We start from the raw sequence: 24,983 nt of genomic DNA, 5'->3' as shown, positions 1-24,983 counted from the left end.
CGTGCAGGCAGGGTGTGATGGAATTACCGTCCTCTCTTCAGCACGGAGGAACCATCAGGACTCGCCACCTACCTGCAATTCCCAGCGCGGTGCGTGCCAGGCTCTGGTTCGCTCTCTCCTTGAGCAGGGCAGGTGTCAACCACCCTTAATGAGGATAATAAATGAGCTGCGAGGTGGCCATTAGCCTGCTGCTCTCCTCAGCATCCCTGCAGCCCGGCTGGGCCGCGGGCTGGGGAATCCCCGCTGGCCCCTTTGGAGCCCCAGGGGTGGGGTCGTTCCGGGGGGAGCCCCGGCAGGTCCTCACCAGGCTTGAAGGAGGGCTGGGGTCACCACCGGGATCAGGAAGCTGCTGCCAGTGGGGCAATGAGAACTCCAGTCCAGGGGATGGCAGGAACCCCCCAAAACACCAATTCTTCAGCATCTCCCCTCTCTGTCAGGTCTGCTCCCAGCTAAAGCACCGTGCTCAGCTCTGAGGGGCTTGCAGGCGTTGGGTGGGCTCGGGATGGCTGTGTGCTGCCAGCACAGGTGATGGACATGCACGCAGAGCAGGAAAAGCCTCTTATCTCGGGAGGAAGAGCCCTGGCTGGCACGGAGCCGGTCCTTGTCTGAGACTGCTCCTAAATCTGCTTCTTGGAAAAGGACAGGCTCTTCTGGGAGGAAAGAACCTGGGAGGCTTTGTGCTGGCGTTGCTGAGCTGCTCGGACAGGACACACACCTGCAGCTCTCCCAGAGATGGTGACACATCCTGGGGACAGTTTGTGGCCCCTCTGGAGCAAGCAGGTGCTTGCAGAGCTTTGCTGTGTCACTGAAGGTGCTGGAGCTTGGGAAGTCCAGCCATCAAAACTGGTAAATATTCTGAAGGGATGATAGCAAAATGACTTGCTTCTCCCAGCTCGAATAGATATATTAATATTTCAATAGCTCTAGGTTGTAATTTACCACAATTTAGGAAGATTGAGCTCTGATAACTTAAAACACCTGCCTTTCAGAGCCAGGCCCACTGTCCAGCCCTGTGCTGGGCTCGGTGCAGCTCCCAGCTGGAGCCAGGCTGGGCTCCAGGCTGCCTTCCCAGCAGAAACTGTTCCATCTCAGCTCTCCCAGCCTCCTCCCTTCAGGTTCATGTGAATTAATGCCCTCGATATGTAGGTTAGGGTCAGCACATCTGACCAGATGTGAGCAGTGATTTCTGGTTTAAAAATATTGCTGTGCTATTTCTAAATTTTTAATCTCTCCCAGTGATTTGGAGACAGTTTTATGAAACATGGAATTAGGATGGTGCTCAATGCTAAATGGTAAAGGAGATTATGAGGATTTAACTCTATACGTCTGTCACATAACTATTGCCAATCCCATAACCTCCATTTTCTATTAAAAATCCCTTTCCCCCTTTGACCCGAAAAGGCTTTATGGGTAATCTGAATTTCTCTGTTTATGAGGTATTTTTCCACTCCTCGCCCCAGCCCCTCACCCATCCAGCTCTGAACCCTCCTGGTGCTGCTGAGGATGAAGATGTTTTCCTGGCAGGAAACATCTTCTGGGTGCTCCAGGAGCCTTCTCCAGCTGTAATGTGGAATCTGGGGAGAGATCCTGGATGGAGCACGGAGCACAGCCGGGTGTCCTTGGTCCAAAGCCAGGCTGAAGGTGGCTTCTGCTGTGCCCTGGCTCCAGCCATCTTCTGCTCAGCTCAGGCTCAGCCACAAATAGCTCTGTGCTGCTCGTGCAGCCTTTGTTTCCCTTCCACTGCCTGCAAATGTGCGCTTTTTTCCCTTTCATGTATTTGGGAGAAGCACCGCGCTGCTGGGATGAAGGGAAATGCTGATTCATGACGACAAACCAGCCTGGAGATGTCACAAAATGACATCTGCAGGGCCCAGCGGTGGCCCTGTGGCTCTACAAAGGCTCGGCTGGAGCTTTGCTCCTCTGTCCATCCGCCTTTGGTGCTCGTCAGCCAGGGAGGGAAAAACAAACACGTGGACACAGGGAATCAGTGCGCGGGGACACAAGGAGGTGATTCTGTGACCTCTAAACTGGTTGTCTCGTGTGGTGGCACAGCTGGACCTGACTGTCAGCTCATCCCTTCTGTGGCACAGAGGGCTCTGAGTGGGCACAGGAGGAACCCTGCTCGTTTATGGGGACGATTCTGTGCAGTGCACACAGAGAGCAGGAGTGCCATGCCGAAAGAGGCACGAGGCTGTACATCCAGCTGGGAGAAGGATGGAAAAGGGCTGAGGTGTCTCGGGGTGTCCCATCCTGAGCTGTTGAGGCTGTTGTGGATTGGGCTGGTGGCACAGCTCCCAGGCAGGACGGGCACCCGGCTGGAGAACCTTGGCACGGGCATGGAGCGACCGCGGCCGCTCAGCCAGCCCTTCCTCGGGCGAGCGGCCGCCCGCGGAGCCCAGGCGTGCAGATGAGGCTTTTCCTTCTCCCCTCTGCTGCCGTCCCCTCCTCCCCAAGTTAAGGAATCGAGGTCAGGGAGGGTCCCCCGTGGCTCGTTCTGAACCGGTGCTGATCTGCTTATTGGCTCTGCGGCACGGCGGGCGCGCACTCAGCCGCGCTATTAATACACCCGCCGAGGGCCCTTCCCAGATCCCTGTCCTTCCGCCCACTTGGAAAGAGTGCAGCTAAAAAAGGAAAGCGGATCTAAGTGACTGGGGGCCTCCTCTTCCTTATTTATAGCCAATTTCGCTGCCTTGGGCTGGGAAGGGGGAGCTCATGGTCCCGGAGAGTGGGCAGGAGTTGGGGGCAGAGGTCCATTCCCTACTTCCCAAGGAGGGAAGTGCTGTTCTCAGCAGTGAGAGCTGCTCCTGGGCATGCAGGTGGCCACAAGCTCTGCCTGGACTGTGCCCCTGAACCCACCTCAGTCCTCGTTCGGATGGTGCAGGGGTGTCCGGGAGAAGCTCAGGCTGAGGGCAGGGTGGGTCTGAGCTTCCCTGCCTGTGGCTCTGAGAGAGGGGAGCAGCTCTGATCCTGGTTTTCCAGCCCTCTCCTGGTTTGGAGGCACTGGTAGGGTGGCAGGGGAGGTCTCTGCCCTGCCTGACAGTGCTGTGCACTGGGTGTGTTGGCATTGCTGTGCTGGGCTGGGGGCTCACAGCAATGCCAGGGCTGGCAGGAGGAGCAGTGTTGGTGGCTGTGCTTGGCGTGCTGTCCTTGGGGCTGTGGGTGCTCAGAGCCAGCTGGGCACCCCTGGGGAAGCCTCGGGGGCTGCCCGGGGTGCCCATCCTGCCTGCACAGCCCCTGGCTGTCCTGCCGAGGTGCCTGTGATCCCTGATCCGTGCTGGCAGCAGGAGCGCTGGCCTGTGAAGGTGGCCTGTGTGCTTCCAGCCGTGCACGGATGCTCTGCGCTCCCCTGCTCCGCACGCAGGGCTCAGGGGCTGTGCCGGGGGTTCTCTGTGCTGGGGGGTCTCTGTGCCAGGGGTTCTCTGTGCTGGGGGGTCTCTGTGCCGGGGGTTCTCTGTACTGGGGGGTTGTCTGTGATGGGGGGTTCTCTGTACCAGAGGGGTCTCTGTTCCAGGGGGTCTCTGTGCCGGGGGGGGTCTCTGTGCCACCAGGACTGGTGATCCCTGCAGTGACCCCGTGCCATTGTGGCCTCTGCTTTGTCCACAGCACACGCTGAAGATGTTGGAACCAGCCTCTACTTTGTGAACGACTCCCTGCAGCAGGTCACCTTCTCCAGCACAGTGGGGGTGGTGATCCCCTGCCCGGCAGCAGGGTCACCCAGCGCCGTCCTCCGGTGGTACCTGGCCACGGGTGACGACATCTACGATGTGCCCCACATCCGGCATGTCCATGCCAATGGGACTTTGCAGCTCTACCCCTTCTCGCCATCAGCCTTCAACAGCTTCATCCACGACAACGACTACTTCTGCACGGCAGAGAACTCGGCTGGCAAAATCAGGAGCCCCAACATCCGTGTTAAAGCAGGTGGGAGCTGCCTGCGGGCGCTGGGCTGGGCACGAGGGGCTGGCTGGCTCCTCCCTGCTCTGCTGCATCCAGGGCAGAGCCAGAGCTGCTGCCTTGGTCCTTGCAGGGAGAAGGACAGAGCCTTGGGTGGGATGTGCAGCTTGGAGGTCTCCAGCGAGTGTCTGGAGAACGTGGTGTGGCTGCAGCCTGGTGGCAGGAGAGTTCCTCTCCCTCTGAACCGGGGATTGTCTCGCCCAAACGCTTACCAAGGCTTTTCCCAGCTGTTGGAGGGGCTGGGCCACATCTGTCTGTGCTGGGGGTCCCCTCAGTGTCCCACAGCCTGGTTCCCACTGCAGCACCCAGCCTTAGCTTGCCAAGGCTTATTAAGACCAAAAAAAATTTAAATAAATAAAGAAAAAGGAGGAATATGGCAAAGAGCCGATTCCAAAAGCCATTATAGTAAATTATTGACCAGGCTGAGGAGGGCTAATAGCCCAGGAATGGCTTCATTATGTAACCTATTAAAAGTGGGGCTAGCAGAGGGAACGTGACAGAAGTGACTACAGGGTTTTTTATTTTAATACCTTGTACTGTGGAGCAAATTGGTATTAACCCCCTTCTGCAGAGTGAATTATTTACCAGCACTCTCAGGTTACCTATAAACCACAGCGTGGTGGAGGAGCAGATGGGATGTAGTAAATGTGGAGCTGCTGCTCTCCTTGTGTGGGCACAGCAGGGTTGGCTCTGCTGGGCTCCCTCGTGCCCAGAGCTGCCCTGGGATCACAGAGAGGGAGTCCTGGCTCTCACCCCGCTCTCCATCCAGGGCTGAAGGCAGCCCTGCTGCTGGGCTGGGAGCTCAGCCTCCCCCTCATTAGCAGGAGAGGTGGATGTGCAGTGGGGCCAGTGGGATGTCTCCAGCTCCTGGAGCTGCTCTGCCTTTCTGGCAGTGGAAATGGCTGTGGAACGTTCCCCAGCTGCTGCTCCCTCCTGGCTATCCCACATCCCAGTCACTCTCCAGTGCTTCCTAATGGCAGTGCAGCACAGAGAGCCAATTACAGCTGGAGAAAGCAAGCAATAAAATAAAATGCACTGGAAACTGAAAATGAGGGGAAAAAAAACCTCTGGAAGTCTTGGGCAAGCTGTTGGCGAGCACAAGGAGCAAATTTCCCCAGCCAGGGGAGAGGTTTGAGTGGGCTGGTTGTGGCTGTGTGTTGCCCTCCTGGGGGTTATTCCTGCTGGCAGGAAAAGCCTGGAGCCCTGGTCTGGGGCTGGGACAGGTCAGGGATGCAGTGGGGCTGTGCCCAGGGTCTGTCCCCAGCTGGGGTGCTCTGGAGGCAGGGAGCATTCGGGATGTTCCTCGTGGTCCCTGCTGCCCTTTAAAGCCTGTGAATAAACCTCAGCTCCAGGTGATTAAGGAAGCTTTTGCTGGTTAATCTGCTTTGGCTCTGCAGCCCCTTTCCATGGCAGCTTCTCCCTGTGCCCTCGTGGCACATCCCTGAGCAGGGAGCCCCAAAAGCCCAGAAACCAGGGTGGAAATGCTGCCACCCTCTTGCTGCTGGCCTGGCTGTATGAGGTGTGGGATGCAGTGGCCACAGGGACTTCCCACCCAGGGAAAACACCTTCCTGCTGGGGCTGCTGAGGGCTTTGCTGAGCTGCTCCTGCTCTGGCCAGCGGTTAGATGACAAAGTGAACGTGTATTTATCATCTCCATGTCCTACAGGGCACAATTTTTGTCACTGTAAAAAGGGAGCTGCTCCCAACTGCATTTTGTACTTAAATTTCAGGAGTTTGTGGTGTCTGTGTTGCTGGGCTGGGTGACATCTCTTTGTCTTGTGGACAGGCTGAGGTGGGTCCCTCTCACCCAGCTCCTGGAGCACTGCTGCTGCCCAGGGAGCAGCACAGAGCTGTCAAAGGGATGTGCATCTCCCTGAGAAACAGGGCACATGCTGGGAACATGGACAATTGTCTGTGCTTGCCTCAAATATTCCTGCAGGGGTTTGAGGGGGTCTTGGGCTCTGTGCCACGGGCTGTCTCTCCCAGGGTGCATTTTCAGCATCCAGGGGCGAAATGCCCATTACAACCACAAACTGCCATCGGTCCCCACACTGAGTCTGGCACGCTCAGGTGACACTGGGACCGTGGCAGGTCCCAGCAGGGCCAGGTGTGCCTCTGTCCCAAGGCCAGCAGCGCACTCCCCAGCAGAGAATCCCCTCCTTCCCCGGGAAGGTGCTCGGGATGGAAGCAGCGTGTGGCTGGGTGGGTTGGTTTGTTTGGGAAACGTGGGATTCTAGCAAAAGGAAGTGTGTTTTCCTCCAGCACTGTCATGCTACCAACCATCTGCTTTCCTCCACAGTTTTCAGGGAACCGTACACCGTTCGGGTGGAGGACCAAAGGTCGATGCGTGGAAACGTGGCTGTTTTCAAGTGCCTCATCCCCTCTTCAGTGCAGGAATATGTTAGCGTTGTATCCTGGGAGAAAGACACCGTTTCTATCATCCCAGGTAAGAGAGGAGCACCTGTTCTCTGGGAAATCTGGCCTGCTCTGCCATGTGGGGCGTTTGCTGTCGTGGTGGATCTGCTTTTTGGCTCGTTGTCTGTGTCTGTGCTGCCCAGCAAAGGCTTTCAGTGGAGATTTTGCAGCTCCAGGCTGGAAAGTGCTGCTGGTGTGAGCAGAGGAGAGGTGCCCAGGCTCTCCTGGGTGCTCTGGCCGTGTGTCCCTGGGGTGAGGGATGCTCAGTGTGATTTTGGCAGCACTCATGTGCTGTCCTGGTCTCTGCAGGATGAGTTGGGTACCTGGCACTGGCACCTGGCCAATAGGGACGGCACCTGCCCGTGCTGCCCGTGTCTGACTGCTGCAGTCAGGGCTGGTGTTTGTCGTGTCAGGATGATGCTCCAGTCAAAATTCCAGCTTTTCTTGTCAATTTTCACAACTGATTCTGCTATGGGAAAGGAGCTTGGTCAAATCACCTCCCTGTTTCCTGTGATGGGACCTGTGTGGCCTGCCTGTGCCACGTCCCTGCCTCGTGCCTGGGCCGTGTCCCACTCCGAGCTGACTTCCCTGCGTGGGGAGGGGGCTGTGGGAGGGGCAGCACCACCCACCTCTGCTCAGGGGCTCTGCAGGGCCCGGTGGTTTTCCCTGGGTGTTTCCCTGTGATTTTCTGGCAGCTGCTCCTGCCTGGCTGTGGCAGGCTCGGGGCACGGCGTGGGGCCAGCTCCGTGTCCCCGTGCTCCGGGGTGACCTCGTGGCTCCTCCGCGGAGCCGCTGTCGATGCACAGCGTGTGTGAGCTGCTGGTAAAGCAATCAATAACTGCTTCCCCCGGGGCATCCAGAGGGAATTAAAGGATTTGGCCCAAAGTGAGTGCTCTGCGCTTGATATTTGCTCACAGGTCAGAAAGCCCCGGTGCTGCTCCACATCCCGGTGCTGCCACGGGGAGCAGAGGCCACCGGGAGCGGGGCTGGGGCTGCAGGAGCAGCTGAAGGAGCAAAGTGCTTCACCTGGAGGGGGGTGACCCGTTCTCCTGGGGGCTCTTGCTGGTGGGCTGTGCCCCCCTGAGTGCAGCCAAGGTGCTGCCCCAGCACAGCCCCCGTACCTGGAGGTGCCTAGGCTGGTGGTACCTGGGCTGGCACCCTTTGGCAGGGGACAGAGGGGCACCGTGCCCTTGCCAGCCTGTCTGTGGATGTGGGAACACGAGGTGGATTCCTGCGTGGTGGGTGGCATCGAGGAGTTGGTGGTGCCCATCCCCTGGGGTGCTCCTGGTGCGTTTTGGGCAGTGCAGGTGATGCTCTGCCCGCTGTGGGTGCTGCCTTGGGTGAGTGGCACACCAGGTCCATCAGCAGGACAGCCTGGGCCGGTGTTTCCTCTGTGGTTTGGGGTCCTTTGCTCTGGGATTCTGGAGGATGGAGCCCGTGTGGCCGGCGGGCTCAGGGGTGTGTGCCAACTGAGCATCCCTGCACTCGCGTGATCCCAACCAGGCTTGCTCCCCAGTTTGCTGTGGCAGTGGATTTTTTAATATGATGATTTAATTAGGGTGGAACGATTTTAACATTCTAAAGCAATAATTACCCTAAAGACAGAACATATAAATTGTGTTACAGTGCAGAGTCAACACAAGCAAACATGTTTTGCCGTTGGATTACAAATATAGTATCTGCCTGAAGCTTATTTTTTTCATTGCTGGTGTGTTAGAGCTAAAACTGGCTTTGCTGTTACCAAAAATATGTTTTTCCCTGACCTCTGCTGAACCTCTGCGTCTGCCCTGATTCTGAGTGAGGAGGATGAGGGGCGGGGACGGGGTGGAGGTGAGGAGGGCTGGGATGCGGTGCTGAGGCCCTGCAGTCCCTGCTGCTCACAGAGGTGGGTTCTGGGTGAGACACCGGGTGTGCAAGGGCTGCTGCACTGCACCTGAGCTCTGAGCTGTGCTCGCTGCTGCCTCTGGAATGTGCTGCTCTCCTGACTCCAGCATGCCAAACCTGCTGCTTTCCCCAAAACTTCGCTCTGGTGCTCCCTGTGGAAGGCTGGGCATCTTCCCAGCAGGGAAGGAACAGTCCTGCTGTGCAGAGCAGGGAAACTCTCCATCCACGCTTCTTGGTGGCACAAAGCTCTTTTTAAGTCACTGTTGTGGTAGTAAATGTCTTTTCCCCAAAGAAACCAAAACATCTGCAGCTGAGAAACAGGGGCAGCGAGCGTTTCCCCTGGGGCTGCTCCTGTGAACTCAACCTCTGCCTCCACATGTGGCTGGGGGGAACCTTTTGTGAGCTTTCTCGGGTTCTAGGATGAAATTCTTCTCTGACACACGTTGTCCAGAGCAGCTGTGGCTGCCCCATCCCTGGAAGTGCCCAGGGCCAGCTTGGACAGCCCTTGGAGCAGCCTGGGACAGTGGAAGGTGTCCCTGCCCCTGGCAGGGGGAGGAACAAGGTGGACTTTAAGGTCTCTTATAACACAATTTTTTCTTTAATTCTATGACTGAATCATCTTTTTTTTTGTCTTAATTGGGATTACAGGGCTCCCAATCTCTGACATTTTTTCAGCCGGACCTTGTTGCTCTTTTGGTGGGTGCAGAACCTTGGTGGTGCCCTGCTGGTGAGGGCCCAGCTGGAGAGCTGCTGCCTCCCTCCCTCCCCGGGGTGTGGGTGATGAGTTGTGCTGTTTGGTTAACTTGGCAACGCCGTAACAGACCCTGAAATCAAAGATAAACTCTTTATGGCAGGTTATCCTGCACGTAAATCATCATTAGTGCAGCTCATTTTTGTTTAGTGCCCACCTGACTCTGCTGCTGTGTGTTTAGAGAAGTCAAGGGTTGCAGAGAAATTACAGGGTTTTCAAAAAGCCATTTGCCTTGCTGGTGCTCACATCAGAATCAATCTTGCCTCGTGCTCCAGCCTTGCCACAGACACAGCCCTGCTGCCAGGGCTCTGCTGCTCTGCCTGGGAGGGCAGCACTGGTGACAGGACAGAGCCTGGGGGACAATCACACCTCAGATCAGCTGCTCCTGCTGCCTCTTGGGGTGTGTTGGAGGGGCTGGATGGGAGCACAGCAGCTGAGCAGAGAGTTTTACACACCCCTCACCCCTCTGCCGTGGAGCGAGAGTGAGAAAATCCTGCTGCGAGCTGCTGTAGAACTCAGCATTGTAAACAGCTTTTCTTTTATTATTTTATTGTTATTTTGAGTGGCAGTGGTGGCAGTGTGGAGCCCAGGTGTGTGGGCACTCCAGGGGTTTGCAAAAACAACATGGGGAGCTACTGGTGACACCACAAAGTGGGGTTTGAGCAATTTCAGCCCCTCCTCAATGTTCAGGGTGTTCATTTGGGCACTGCTTGGCTTTCGCAGCCCTCTGAGCACACATGTGCCCGTGGACTCGCACCCAAACCGTCCCCAGCTGGCTCAGGGATGTCACTGTGTCCAGCTTGGCCTTGCTGGGCACAAATGCCACCTCTGCAGGCTGTGCCAGTGGGGAAATCAGCTCTGGGGCTGGCGAGGGCAGTGGGGTTTGGAGCAGTGAGCATTAGCAGCCTGGCAAACCCCGAGCTGAGCTGTTATTTGCTGCTTCAGTGTTGTGTACTTGATAGGTTGTGTTGGAAAAAATCTAAATAGAGCACTTGTCAAGGTACCAGCGTTTCTAAGGGTGCTGCCTTTGTCACCAGCTAATACAAATCCTCTGAGGGCTGTGCAGATGAGGATGTACTTAGTCACTGGTTATCCACAAAGCCTTTTCTCTGGAAAGCAAAACGTAAAGCTTGCCAGAAGGAAGGAACTGAAAAAAAAAAAAAAAATTGAGTTCTGTGAAGTTTTAGACGTGTTTTTGTGTGTGTTGTGGGCTGAGCCTTTCAGGAGTTTCCAAAATATCTCTGCCTGAGTTAATCTGTTTGTGATGCTGCAGCTGTGAGCTTTGCTTGACCTGAGTGGCCCTTTCTGTCCCATCCTCAGATGTCCCCAGGGCTGGTTCTGGGGTCCTGGAACTCCCCTCAGCAGCTGTTTGGTGGCTGGGCAATGAAAGGGCAGCAGCTCCTGACAGTTCCATGCAGTCAATCCCCCAGAAATGTTCTCTGCCCTGTGCTGCACCTGGCCACTGCTGCACTGTTTTTCTCTGAAATTACAGAGGTGGAACTGCACACAGACCCCACTGTAATCCACCCCAGGACGTGGTGAGTCCAGGGATGAGGCAGGAGGCTGGATTTCTGGGATTGATTTCTGGGGTTTCTGGGATTTCTGGGGTTTCTGGGCACAGCATTCCCCCGCGGCGGGAGCTGCGTGCCGAGGGGCACGGAGGGATGAGGCAGGGCCCGGATAATTCTGCATTGTCCTTGTGTCAATGGGCTCATTCTGGGGGACATCAGGCTCCTGTTACTGGGGAAAAGCCGGGACAGAACAAACACGGCCAGGCGCAGGCTGCCCTTGTTTGTGCCTTGGGCGTCGCGGAGAGCTCAGGGGCACAGGGCGCTGGCTGAGGGGTTTTGGGTGGGTTTGGCCCGAAAGGGGGACGAGCCCGGCTGGGTCAAAGCAGGAGGCTGTGAGCTGGAGCTGCCGCCCCGCTGCCCTGTCCCTGCTGTCCCCTGCCTTGTCCCCTGCTGTCCCCTGCTCTGAGCGCGGCGCTGGTGGCTGTGACCCGCTCCGGGAGAAGGGGACGCGGCTGTGCCGCCTGCCCCGCTCCCTGCCGGGGTGTGCAGGGAGAAATCCCCACTGGACACTCCGCAGGGCCCAAGGCTTGGCCTTTTCAGCCGCGTTCTGTCCCCCGTGCCCGGGCGGGGGCGGCGGAGCCGCAGCGCGGAGCCGCTGATGCGATCGGAGCGAGCGGCGTCCTGTCCTTCCCTGGCTGCGGGGGCTGCAGAACCTTTCCCCGGTCGGCCCGGAGATCTCCAAAGGTGTCCTGGCTTCTCCCCCACCCCTTGCCACCCTCTCTGGCTGCGACATGTGCCCAGACCTGTTACAGAGGGAAGTAGCTCCAGGCGTTATTCTCACCAAGTGGGGTGAGATTCTGTCTGAAATCATTTCATCCTTCCCCAGAGACTTGGCGTGAATTTTATCTAATCGCCATGGCAACAGATAAAAAAAGGTGTGAGCACATCTCCTTTTGCTGTGATAATTCAGATTTATATATTCAGATCAGATTGGAGTTAGAGATTTTAAAAGGAGCAGATGCAGCAGAAGGTGTGACTGCAAATAATGTGGCGAGAACGTTTGATGATCCTGCCCTTTAAGAGGGGAGAGCGCTTTCCCGCAGGTTTTTTTGGAATATAATTATTCCATCAAATCCACTTTAACAAGGACTCATTATAGCCCTGATAATGCAGAGTCACGTTGGAGACAATCTCCACACGCATGCACACACGGCACACGCAGCGACCACAACAAGTAAACAGCAGCCTGGGCACAGCCCAGAGCCCAGGTGCCACCCCGGTGTCCCTGTCACCTCCTGGTGCCCCTGTCACCTCCTGTGCCCCAATTGCGCAGCCCCAGCCTCGCCAGCCCTGCAGCAGGACCCGGGAGGGGGTCTGGGGACGCTGAGCCCCTCCTGTCCCAAACCAAAGCCGTTGGCAGCTTTTGCTGTGCCGTGGCAGCGTCTGCAGGACAGGGGAGCTTTGGCTGAGAGCAGCAAAAGGAATCCCACACTCGTGGGATGGTTTGGGCCAGAAGCGACCTCAGAGCACCTCATCCCAGCCCTGCCATGGGCAGGGACACCTCCCACTGTCCCAGGTGGCTCCAAGCCCCAGTGTCCAGCCTGGCCTTGGACACTGCCAGGACGGGGCAGCCACAGCTGCTCGGGGCACCCTGTGCCAGGGCTGCTCTCTAGGGCACCTCCAGCCACCCTGAGCAGCAGCTGTGCCCGAGGGAAGGGATGAACAGCGAGCACAGAGAGGCTGGGATGGGTGCCTGAGGGTCTGGAGATCCCACGGGAGGCAGGTGGGCTGAAAATCTCCTCCTGGAGTGCAGAGAGCAGGAGCAGGGAGAGATCAGCTGGAGTGGAGGAAGGATCTGCTGATCTCCTGGGTCCCAGGGTGACCCTTTGTGCTGGGATGCAGCGTTCCAGTCACACTGAAGGGCACACAGGCTGTTCAGGCAGTGGCCAGGAAGGTGGGGACACGAGGGAAGTCCCCTGGAGCACCCCACTGGTGCCATGGGGAGAAGAAGAGTGATGTGGGCAGGAGGGGGCTGGGGCTGGTGAGCCTTAGAGGAGCCTGGGCTCCCCTGGAGTCGCTCAGGGACTCCTGGAGTGTGCACTGCACATCCCTGTGAGAGGATTCTGTGCTCTGCACCAGCCCCAGAGAAGGTTGTGGGGCACAGCTGGCAGTGGAGCTGAGCTCTGCAATGAAACCTGGAGCCTCACGTGCCTGGTACACCTTGCTGAGCCCAGCACCCTCCTGCCTGCCCCCAGAACTGACCTGGAGCACCCAGGTCCCTGCTGAACCACAAGGGCCATGCTTGTGTCCCTGCTCACAGGGCACTTGCTCAATTCTAATGCTTTTGTGCATTTAAAAACCTTCCTGCTGGTGGAGAGCTGAAATCCTCTGGGATGGGAGGTTCTGTCAGGCACTGGAGCAGCTCGGGCTGAGGCTGTGGTCAGCACTCCATGCACTGGGCAGGACAGTGCTGGGCACAGGGGCTGGGGGGATCCGTGTGGGGGTGCAGCCCATGATCAGCCATGGGCCACCTCCCCTGAGGGGTCCTTGGGGTGACCCCTCTCTCTGCAGGCTGCTACCAGCTTGGAATGCTCCAAAATCTGCTCGACACACAGAATATGGGGAGCTGGAAGGGACCCACTGAAATCCAGCTCGTTGATGTGCTCAGGACGGCCCCGAGCAGCGTCCCAATAAAAGGCCAGAGCCGGCTCTGAGAGCTGGCATGTGCAGGTTCTCCAGGCAGCCCCAGTCTCTGTCCTTTTCTACCTCTATTCAAATGTCATTTCTGAGGGAGGAGCCGCTGCTGGCTCCTGTCCTGCTGCCCCAGGTCTCCCCCGGGAGCAGAGCCTGCCCGGGCAGTAATTGCTACAGCAAAGCCCAGTGATGTGAGAGCTGCACAGGTCAAAGCTCTCCCGGAGCACATGTTTGTGTGAGCCTGAGCCCCTGCCCCCGGGGCCTGCGAGGGACAGGAGCTGCAGCACGGCCCGAGCCGCCACAGCCCGTGGTGTGCAGGCAGCTCATCACACAGGGGCTGGGGGCTCGTGGGCAGGGGAGGGGGAGCTGGGGGTGTGCATCTCCCTCCCCCTCCGCAGCCACACACTTCCCCAGATGCAGAAACAATCCCGGTCATTATTCCTGCCATGGTGACAGTGACAGTGGCAGGGATGCCAGCTTCCTCACACAGACGGCTTTATTTCATCTCCTCTGCTTTTCAAAGCCTCTTTCATTTTGTATGAGGAGACAGATGTGAAGGGCTGCAGGCTGATAAATTCTGCTGTCTTATGAAAAGAGAGGGTGGGTTTTTGTTGTGGTTGCTGCTCTTCCTCCCTCCCTCCCTCCCCAGCTCCCTCCCAGCCACCTCCTGCTGTCGAGGGTGCTCCCTGCTCCAGACATGGGACACTGCCTGGTGTCACCTCCCTGGGACAGGCTGAGTATCCAGGGCTGGTGTCACCTCTCTGGGACAGGCAGGGCTGAGTGCCCAGGGCTGGTGTCACCTCTCTGGGACAGGCTGAGTGCCCAGGGCTGGTGTCACCTCTCTGGGACAGGCAGGGCAGAGTGCCCAGGGCTGGGTTTTGGGTGCAGACCCTGGGGCTGTGGTGATGGGCACCTGGTTGCTAAAAGCCGAGCCCCAGGGTGGAAGGCAAGGAGCCCAGGGGTGCAGGTGCCCCCCAAACCCCTCCCCCGTGGGGTGGGGAGGAGCTGAGCCAGCCTGTGGAGCCGGGGCTGAGCTTTCCCAGCAGGTACAGCCCAAATCCTCGTCCTCCATGTGACAGCACAGGGCTGTGAGGTCAGGGACAGGCTGCTGTGCTCCGTGCCAGCCAGGAGCAGCTGTGGGATGGGGAGGGAGCAGCCAGCAGCCCTTGGTGGGGTGCTGGAAGTCTCTGCTCCGTCCCTCTGCCCTCCTCGGAGCAGGGTGGCTGCAGTGGGCAGTGAAATCTGCCCTGCCTGGCACAGGGGTCCCAGTGCAGCCCCCCCTCCTCCCCTCCTGCTCTGCTGACGATAGTTCAAGTTTAAAAATAAATTGCTCCATCTTTAATTGCGGTTTAAATAACTGCTTCATTTTTATTTAAATGTGGCTCTGCAAGGCTTGGAGAACAATTAGGAGAAAATACAGGGCATTGCTCTGGTGCATGTGTTCAAGCATATAATTAATTTTTTTTATTATACTGATGTTTGCCGAATCTGGAAAAAGATCTTATTGTTCCTCTTGATTCAGTCACGCAGAGGATCTACAAATACCCCAGCCATTTCAGGCCTCCACTGCAGCAGCCATGGAGCCCTGCTGCTGCCACAGGGGAGGCTCCTCGGGCCCCTGCCCTGCTCTGGGACACCCACACAGCCCAGACTGGGGGCTGCAGCCCCGAGGAGGGGTGGGCTGCTCTGGGGTCTGCAGGGTGCCAGGCTGGTGGGCACAGCCCGGGCTGGGGCTGCTGGATGTGTCCCCAGTGCCAGGCTAGGGATGCTGGGTGTGCCCCCAGTGCCAGGCTGGTCCCAATCTGGGGATGCTGGGTGTGCCCCCAGTGCCAGGCTGGGGCTGCTGGATGTGTCCCCAGTGCCAGGCTGGCGGGCACAGCCCCGGCTGGGGCTGCTGGAAGTGCCCCCTGTGCCAGGCTGGTGGGCACAGCCCCGGCTGGGGCTGCTGGAAGTGCCCCCAGCCCCATCTGAAGGATTTGGGCACTGTTGTAGAGCCCAGAGCCCGGCTGGGGGCTCACCCTGGGAGGGTTTGTGCCGGTTGTCGATGAGTGGGGGTGTCACAAGGCCAGACCAGGGCTGGGGGATGTGCAGTGAAACCTCTGCAGGGCTCAGTGCGCCCCAGGGACCTCTCCAGGGCGAGCTGGCCATTCAGGACTGTAAATCTCATTCACAGTCGATTGGGATTAGGCTCCTAAGTGCCCGACATCGCTGAAGTGCTTCTCCAAGTGCTGGGGGGAAGCTGCTGTGAGCTGGCGGGCTCTAAGCTTATCAGTCAAAGGTGCTTTTCTTGGTGACAGAAGCCACTTGTGGTAAACAAGCTGCTGGCCCTTTGGACCCCTGACAATCTTTTAACCATTTATTAAAGCAGCTATGAGCTCTTCTTGGAAATGAAATCTTAATAGCGAGCGTGGCAGAGATTTTTCACAGATGGCAGCACTGCCAAAAGCAGGCATTCAAGAAAACATTCATCAAAAACATTCATTTCTTTCAAAAAGAAATTGACGTTTATAGCGTAGACAAATTTGGGACTCATTTGCTTTGCCTTTCAGTTTCTGGATTTTTAGAGGTCACGTTTTTCTGCACCTTCGAGGGTTAGAAACTGGTGTTATTTTTAACTGGAAACTGAGATTCTCGTGTAACATGGCACAGGAAATGGGGCATGTGGAGAGGCTGGGTATGGCAGGACCTGTGCAGCGCTGGGGGATCTGCAGGGGATCACAGCACTGTGGAATATTCTGATTTGGAAGGGACCCACAAGGACCATCGAAGACCTGCTCCTGCACAGACACCCCACCAATCCCACCCTGTGCCTGGGAGCGTTGTCCACACACCCCTGGAGCTTGGGCAGCCTTGGGGCTGTGACCATCCTGCCCTGGCTGTGCTCCAGGGGCTCCAGGCTCTGTCCTGACTCTGGATTTTTGCATGCAGAGCCTCCCCGGGGTGGGATGGTGCCCAGCTGGCTCTCCGGGGGATGGAGGGGATGGCAGGGCCCAGTGGGAGCTGCATCCCTGGCATGGGGAGGCAGGGAGCCTCCACGTGCCCTGGAGAGCACCTCTGGAGCCCAGCCCAGCCTCACCCTTCGGGAAGGACGGGTGTGCCCTCCCTCCTTAAAAAGCCAGAAATTCCCTTAAGAGGGAGCAATTCATTCGCAGCTCATCTCCATTTCATCTGAAGGCTGCACCACGCTGGGTTTCAGCCTTGTTATGTTTTCTCTTGAGCAATACCTTTTATTTCTGCAGTGTTTAATATTCCTTTCCAGAGCCTCCGTTGCCTGTTCTGGGTCTTTCCACCGAAAGCAGCTTTAAAACTGTAATTTTTCATGGCTGAGCATGTCACAACCAGCTGGGTCCTCTTTGCTTGAGTGCTGTCGCCCCTCCCCATCCTCCCCGTGCCCGCTCTTCCCTCCGTGCCAGGCATCCCTAGTGGGGGGTCCCCTTCACAGGCAGGCTCAGCCCGAGGAGAAGTGCTTTCTCTCACCCAAACCAGCCTGGTGCTTGGAGCTTGGCACTGCCGAGGGCTGGAAATGCTCTCACAGGGCTGGGGAAGCAAATGGTGGTGCAGGCAGGGAGATCATCCCTGGGCTGGTCCAGGGGAGGGATGGGATGTGTCCCTCCATCCCTGGGAGCAAGGAGAAGGACAGGTCTGTGTTCCTCCATCCCTGGGGAGTAAGGGGAAGGACAGGTCTGTGTTCCTCCATCCCTGGGGAGTAAGGGGAAGGACAGGTCTGTGTTCCTCCATCCCTGGGAGCAAGGAGAAGGACAGGTCTGTGTTCCTCCATCCCTGGGAGGTTTTGGTGGTGGCTGAGATGAAAACCCCGTGCTGGTCATGGCTTTGCACTCACCAGACCCTGCTCCAGCCCCCAGCTGATGGCTTGGAGATGCTTCCCCCCACAAACCCTTCCCACAGGGGAGGAGCAGCGTGCTGCAGGCAGCAGGAGCTGGGGCCAGCTCTGGGGGTGTCCCTGGGGTGCCACTTCGTGTCCCTGTGACTCTCAGCCTGTGCTGTGCCTGCTCGGGGTGCTGGCTCCCAGCGCTGCAGTTGCACAGGCGCCTCCCGAGCAGCGCTGCTGTTTCTGCAGCTTGTTTCACACCCGGAGCAAAGCTGTGCCACGCTGCCAGCAGCAGGGCTCGGGAAGAACCTCCTGGCACTCAGGTGCCCGGCTCTGGCTGCCTGGGTGGGATTTCCCCCCGCCAGGCGCTGTTCAAGCCGCACAGCTCCTTCCAGGGAGGGACTGCTGCCTTGCCCAGGTGAACTCTCTCTGCACCTTGGACCACGGCCACGTGCTCAGCCCTGCTCCCTGCGCTCGGCTGTTGTGTAATCCATCCCACATCCTGGCACGTCCCGGGGTTTGAGCAGGATCTGTGGCTGTTGTGGCTATTGCAAGCGCTGGGTGTACGGCACGCGCCCGGCCGTGTCAAGAATTAACTTCATCATCATGCCCGTGATCTCTCTTGGCAGAGCTCTGGCATAACCTGTCGTGTCTTATCTGGGAATTGCCTGTGAGTTACAGTCAACTCCGGCCTGGCCCTGGGTCAGCCAGGTTTTGGCTCTTCCAGGGCTCTGGGTGCTCAGGGCTCTGGCTCTGGTTTGCAGCTGCACAAGCAGAGCTGGAAATCTGATGGGGGATTTCCTGCCTGAGGCTGGGGAAGGGAAGGGTACGGACCACACTCCTGTGCGCCCACGGAGCATCATTTCTGCACCTCAGCTCTGCAGACCTGCTGGTCTCATTTCCCAAAGCTGGTAAAAGCACACACGTGTTTCCTGCAGAGTTCTTTGGAGATTACGGTTTTGTTCTAGTCAAGAGCAGATTTAACCAAATGCCCATCTTGCAATGCCAGATTCCATGAAATGGGAATGGCTGAGCTCCTTCATTTATCCATATATACACAATGCCCAAAACAAGCTAAAAATGATGAATTGTGGCTAATGCTGCTGCGTGATGGAGATAAGACCGTAATTATTTATTTGGGCAGCTTAAATCAACACCAAAAGCCTGATGGAAAACAAAGTGATAATTTGAATCTCTTTGTGTGGCTCTCGTGGGCTGTGTGACCAGGCGTGACCTCGCAGCAGGGGCTGGGCGAGTTTTGCATTGGCGCGTGGTTAACGCGGCTCATTGCGGAGCCACGCTTCACGTGCCACCCTCTGAGCGTGCCAGGGCCCGTGCCAAGGGACACACACGCTCTGGGCTCCTCTTTGGCAGCCTTTAGCACCTCTGTGCCTCCTCAGTTTTGGCAGCTCGCTCTTATTTAGGAGTACTCTTAGTGCTGCAGGTAGGAGTGCAGCGCATCCTGCCCACTCCGGAGCAGGGTCTGGATCTCCCTCAAGAGCCCAGCCTGCCCAGCCTTGTTAGGAGGGAAGATGGGTGGGTTGAGGCTCCAGCTGCACCTGAACCCGTGGCAGGGGCTGTAAATTTTGGCGTTCATTAGGTTTGTTTTGCCGGGGTTTAATTAACTGATCGATGAACGCCTATCGAGCTCTGACCTCTCCTGCAGCTGCCGTAAATCAGCCCGGCCGTGCTGGGGTGGGGTTTGGGCATGGTCCCAGCTCCTGAGCTGTGCTGTCCCATCCTCACAGCTGGAATGCCAGGGTGAGGGCCAGCACAGTCCACAGAGACACCTTCCATTATCCCAAGCCTGTCCAGCCTGGCCTTGGGCACTGCCAGGGATCCAGGGGCAGCCACAGCTGCTCTGGGCACCCTGTGCCAGGGCCTGCCCGCCCCCCAGGGAAGGATTTCCTCTGTTTTGTTTTCCTGGTGACTCTGGGGACACAGCATCTCCTTGGGAGGGAGACTTGGAGGCCCCCAGTTCCTCTCTGCCCTGCCAAGCCTTGCCTCTCCAGCTCCCCATGCTCATGTTCAGTTTGTTCCTTTAGTCCTCTCTCCTTGGCTCAAACCCCTCCCAGCGAGCTGAGCCCAGCTGAGCAGAGATGTCACCAGTGCTCCAAGGGTCGCCCCTGGTGGTTTCCAGTTGGAAGTGGGAGGCAGTGGGACCCTGAGACATGTCTCTGTCATTAGACCCCTCCTCAGCACCTCTGCCTGCCCTTGGGACTTTCCTTCCCTGCTGAACCCAGGGACCCACCACCCGTGCCCTGGGCCTTTCTCCTTTCTCAGAAATATTTTGCCAAAATCCGGGAAAATTGAACTATTTTGTCCTTCGAGCTATTTCCTTTTATCTCAATTTTCATTACAATAACTTTTCCTGAAGAAAAGAGTTGGAGGGAGAGTCACTGAGGGTCAGATCAGAGGGTCCATGCTGGATCACTGAGGAGGAGGAGGAAGAGGAAGAGCTTTTGCATCTTGCATTACCTCCGTGTATTTATATTTCAGTGTAAAGGGGGGAAAACGCACTTATTATTGAATGATGCACTTTTTTATCTTCTTTATGGCTTCTAATGCTATAGCTGGTTTTTTCAAACCACTAAAAGCATAAGCATTAAAGCAATTTTCCAGAGTAATATAGCAAGAGGTCTGCAGCAGCTCTGCAACATTTGATAATAGTTGCCATCTTCAGCTGAAGATAATGATGTTAACAAATGTAATGGGAGTAATGAGTGGAGATTCAAAAAAGCAGCTTTTGTTTAATTTTTTTGTAATGCAAATGAGTTGGGGAATAAAGAAGGAGAGCAGAAAATAATGAAAACTTCATTGGAAATGAGTCTTAATCCTTGCAACCAAGTGCTGGAGGGTAGGAGGGAAGGAGAGGGATAGAAGTTGTGGATTCTCTTTACCTGGAAGTGTTGGACAGGGCTGGGAGCACCCTGGTCTAGTGGAAGGTGTCCCTGCCCATGGCAGGGGGTGGAACTGGAGGGTTTTTAAGGTCCTTTCTAACCTGAACCAGTCTCTGAGTCTCTGGGCTCTGTATCAGACTGGAATAAGGTGAAATGTGCTGTCCTGGCAGGGCTGGCTCAGGTGAGCAGGAGGAATCAGCCACGTGCCAGGCTTTGCTCTGCTCTCACCTCTGGCACACGGACAGGGCTGTCTGGGGAGGTTTGGAGTCCCCATCCCTGGAGGTGTCCAGGGAAGGACAGGATGTGGCACTTGGTGGTTGATGAGGTGGGGATGGGGCACAGCTTGGACTCTGATCTCAGAGGGCTTTTCCAGCCTCAGTGACCCTGTGATTCTGACTCCAGGGCCAGCTCCTCACAGCCTGGGCCTGGGGCTGGTGGTTTCTCCTGGCTCAGCAGCTTTCAAGCAAAGCAAAGCTGCCTTCCTCTCCCTCCTGGGAGGCTGGAAACCCTCTGCTTCCTGCTCCTGCAGCACCTTCCACTTCAGAATGATGCCAGCTGAGCTCAACCTTGTGACAGCCCAGCGACTCCCTCTCCCCCTCAGAAGAAGTGAATTTGCTTTATTTAGATTGACTCCCAGCCCAAGTGATAGGTATGGGGCTGGCAAATGAGCATCCTTGTGATGAGGACTGGCACTTATGCATGTGCAGAAGATTCAGGTCTGTCAGCTTGTGTCAGCTCGCCGTCTACAGAGTGTTTAATCTCCTCACCCTTGGCCAAGAAATGCATTAAGAGATCTGCAGCGAGCGGGAGCTCGGCGAGGGAGGGAGGGATGCCGCTGCCTGCCCCGCTCCTGGGGCACCCAGCAGAGATGGGATGGGGGCAGCAGGAGGAGCCCCAGCCAAACCAGGCTGCGGGAGAGCTGGGGGCAGCTGGAACCTGGGGGGAGGCGAAGGAAACCCCCCCTCGGGGTGGTTTAGGGGTGTCAGTGGAGGTGTTGGGAGCGGGGCTGGCGGGAGCGGGGCTGGCAGGAGCAGGGGCTGCCCCCGTACCTGCGCTCGGGCGATGGAGGCCGGGCTGGCTCGGCTGCCAGCGAGCAGATGGTGGTCACGGCTGCCTGCGTGTCCTTGGGCACGGGCAGCAGCGTCCCCGGCCCGGGGGGATGGCTCTGTCCCCGCTCCGCAGCTGCGTGGCCAGCGGGGCGGGACCCGCTCCGGGCATGGCCCCGGGACAGCCGAGCTGGAATTTGGGGGGCTGGGGGCTCCCCTCCGGCCCGGGGACCCTCCCTAGCATCCCTCATCCTCCCTCTGCCTGCGCTCTGAGTTTCAGCAGCCTCACCAGCCCGGCTGGGGTGGCACCTTGGTGACACCGTGTCACTCCCTGCCAGGTGTCGCTGGGCACCCTGGGTGGCAGCGCTGGCTGGGTCACAGTGAGGATGGAGGGATGTGGCTGAACCCATCTCAGGGAACAGCCCCTCTATAAACCAAAGACACTTTCCTCATTTTCCTGGTTTTTAGTTGGTTTTGGTTGGGGTTTTTTTTTGTTTTTGTTTTTTGGTTTTGGTTGGTTTGGTTTTTTTTTTTTTTTTTGGAAGGGTGAAGATGTGAATTATCGCATCTGGCTTTGCAATTTACAGCTTTTAATTAATCTGAAATTTCAACATAGAGTTTTACGATAAGCAGAGGCATCTCTGCAAGCTGGGGAGGAACCTTAACGATGATCTGAGATGAATCTGCAGGATGAGATATCAGTGCAATAAACAGGGCTATATAAAACAGAATTGTGGAGTAAAAAATGCTGAGATATCAAGGCGATGATCTACAAATGAGATTTCTTTTTGGAGCCCTTCCCTGTTTGAAGAGTGTTCCTTTCCTGTCAGCATTTGCCAGCTGGCCTTTGGTTGTTCCAGCACCCACTGGTGATAAGTGGGCACTGAGTCCATCAGCAGAGCACCTTCAGGCCAAGGGAGGAGTGAGGATGTTCTGCCATGGCGTGGGTGAGGTGCTCCAGCCTGGAGAAGCATCCAGCTGGAGCATCCTGGTGTTTTGGGCCAGTCAAGGTGTCCGTGGCTGTGACACTTTGCTGTTCTTTCTTGGCACAAAGGGCCAGAATCGCTCTTGCTCTCCTGCCCTGGATGCAGGAGCTGTGCTGGGTCTGCATGGGCAGTGCCCACCTGGTGCCCCTGGGTTGCTTGGGCTTGCCTGTCTCCCAGTTTAACTTCCTGCAGCTTTCTGAGTGGTGCATTATCCTGTGTTTTCCTTCTCCAGCCACCTAAAGCCTGGAAAATTGCAATAATGAAGGGTAATGATACGGTATGGGGAGCAGGCTTCCATTTGAAGTCTCTCAAAGTTGGATAAACACAAACAGGAAGCATTTGTTTACAAATATTTTCTCATGAACGAGTGAGGGGGAGAGCAAGCTCCTTTTGTTTCTGACAGACACATCCTTTCATTCCCTGAGCTTCCTCCCTGCTCCTTCAGCTGGGCTGAATCCCTCAGCAGTGGGGACGGGCTGTTCCCCAGCCCTGAAGTGCAGAGCCCAGCCCCAGTGCCAGCAGACGTCCTGGCGGCAGTGAAGGTCCCTCCATGTGTCCCTCCCCCCCGTGGCTGCTCAGGAATGTGGGTCCTTGTGGCGTGAAAATCCCCTTGGAGGTGCAGGCGAGGGGCAAGCCGGGAATTTGCTTTTAACATCAATATTCAGAAATAGTGCGTCTGAATAATTGATGGTCCTGCGAGCTGGGGCTTGTCTGTCTGTCACAGCAAAGCAGAGGTGACGGAGTGACAGCCTGGGGTGGGGGGGACTCCCATCCCTCCGGGGGCACCGTCGGAGTGGCTGCACAGGATGGGATGTGCCTGGGTCTTGGCGAAGGCTGCTGGGCTGCTGTGGCTGTGTTGGTGTGAGGGGGACCCCAGCGTGGGGCAGGGGGTCCTGGGCAGGGACAGGGACAGGGACAGGGACAGGGACAGGGATGTGCTGCTCCCCAGCCTGGCCCACAGCACTTCCAGCAGCTCCTCCTGCAGCTCTCCAGGTCCTGCTGCGCTGCGGTGGCTGAGCCACCGATCTGAACGTTTTAGGTGAAAAATAATCTGTCAGCAGGATTTGCCTGACCTTAAATTAGCTCTCACAAGAAGAGCTTAACCCTCATTGCTGGGTCAGTGTCTTCTCCCTCCCCAAGTCAACCTGGCTGTGCGCTGCTGTCCCCTCTCTGGTTTAATGTCAGTTCCTCCTCTTTCTTTGGGGCATCCTTTGTCTTTGACGTGATTCCCCGCTCTGCTCCGAGCGCAGACTGCCATGTTTGCCGTGAACCACTGGCAATTAGACCAGAGTAGCTGTCTCCCTAACGATGCCGTGCTGTGCAGCATGGCTGCGGTGCCTGCTGCAGCAGGGACGCCGTGCCCGGGAAATTTGGGTGCTGCGGGGCTGCTGCTCCACGTGGTGGCCCTGGCACGGGCAGTGTGGCGTTGGGGCAGTCTGGGCCGTGCCAGGGCTGTGCTGCTGGGGCAGGAGGCCGTACCTGCCCCCGAGCAGGTGGAACAGTCAGGTCACCCCTGGGACTCGGCCTCCCGCCATCAAAGCCTCGCAGTTCCCCCTTCAAAGCCTCCAGCACTCAGTGCGCGGAGCAGGGGGAAGAACAGACCTCCCCCGGCCAGAACTGCAAAGGAAAGCCAGAGCCAGAGCCTTTCCAGCAGGAACCCTGAGTGGGAGGGAGGAGCAGGGCTGAGCTCCCGCCGCTGCCTCTGAGCCGCTCTACAAAGCAGCTCCCGGCTTGGCGAGCGAGATACAGCGAGAGGTTGGCGAGTTGTGACCTCAGCAAATGTATCAGACGGGAGAAAAGAGCTTTTTTCCTTCCCCCTGTTCTGGTGTCAGCGTAGCCGTGGCTTTTAAACCACATTATACAGGCTTGTCATCCAAGATAAAATGTTATTAAGATAAAATGCTACACAGGGAGCAGTAGGGGACTTCCCACTGCCGTATTTCAGCGCTGCCGTAGGACCGCGCTCTGCCGCTGGCACCGAGCCGTCGCCCGGAGCTGGGGCTGCCGGGGACAGAGCAGGATGGGGACGTGGCGTCCCCCATGCGTCCCCAGGCCGGTGGGCACAGGGAGGGGCTCCCCAGAGTGTGCCACTGTGCCCGAGCATCGCCCTCCATCCCCGGCGGGCAGCCTGGCGAGGGGGAGGCGAAGGCATCAGGGCCGCGGCCTGCGCGGAGCTGACAGCGAGCATGTGGGTGGCCGAGGGGCCTTCCCGGGGCCGCTCCTTCACGGGTCAGGGCACTCGCAGGCTGCCTCCCTCTCCTCGGGCCCCTGTGCCCCCACAGCCCCGCTCCCACCGGCTTTGTGTGCTGCCGCCGCTGCGCCCCTGCCCAGCACCACGGCCCCAGCCATGGGCAGCGCACTCGCTGTTGTGTGTCCCCATCCCACTGTCCTGTGTCCCCACCACACTATCGTGTGTCCCCACCCCACTGTCCTGTGTCCCCATCCCACTGCAGTGCCTCCATCCCCTGCTCAGGGCTGGCACAGCCTCTTTAGCCTCGCTGACAGCCCGTCGATAATATTAATGTACTCCAGCCTCTGTTAATGTCCGTGCAAAGTCTCCTCCTGCCCTTTGCCATCACTTTTCCATCAGCAGACGTTTGTGCGGCGCGGCGGTGACATTAATCTGCTGAGCCGTGCTGGCTCTGGCAGCGAGAGTGGCTCTGGAGAGCAGGTGCAGAATTTTTGGGGAGCTTTCCTGGCCCATGTAGCAGTAAGGGAAATGTTTAGGTGAATCCTTTAAAAGGACTTGAAAAGAGCGGTGGTGTGCGCCCTGCTCCTCAGCAGCTACAAAAGGAGAGGGCAGGGGCCTCTCACCTGGGGCAGGTGTGTGATCTGCAGGCAGAGCACACAGCAAAACAGGGAGAGGGAAGAGCGGCTTGACCTGACACCGAGGCAGAACAGAGACAGGGAAGAAAGGGGAGAGGAGTGAGCTGTAGCTACAAGGCTGGGTAATCCCTCGGTTGAGCCCGGCGAGTGCTGCAGCTGGAACATGAACTTGTCCTGGCCATGTTCA

General features: G+C 57.4%; 1 protein-coding gene across 1 annotated transcript in view; it reads left to right on the top strand.

The window, feature by feature from the left end:
* Window positions 1–24,983, top strand: part of DSCAML1 (DS cell adhesion molecule like 1) — a gene marked incomplete at both ends in the record, with an annotated part of 93,295 nt that overhangs the window by 4,458 nt on the left and 63,854 nt on the right. Inside the window, 2 exons of the mRNA XM_084221500.1 lie at window positions 3,604–3,921; window positions 6,254–6,400. Coding sequence (XP_084077626.1) covers window positions 3,604–3,921; window positions 6,254–6,400 — 465 coding nt within the window. The remainder of the gene's footprint in view (window positions 1–3,603; window positions 3,922–6,253; window positions 6,401–24,983) is intronic.

The sequence above is a fragment of the Fringilla coelebs genome (assembly GCF_963513975.1).
Source record: "Fringilla coelebs genome assembly, chromosome: 25".
NCBI classification, from domain to species: Eukaryota; Metazoa; Chordata; class Aves; order Passeriformes; family Fringillidae; genus Fringilla; species Fringilla coelebs.
Note: the sequence above shows the minus strand (reverse complement) of the source record. Positions and strands in the feature narration are given on the sequence as shown.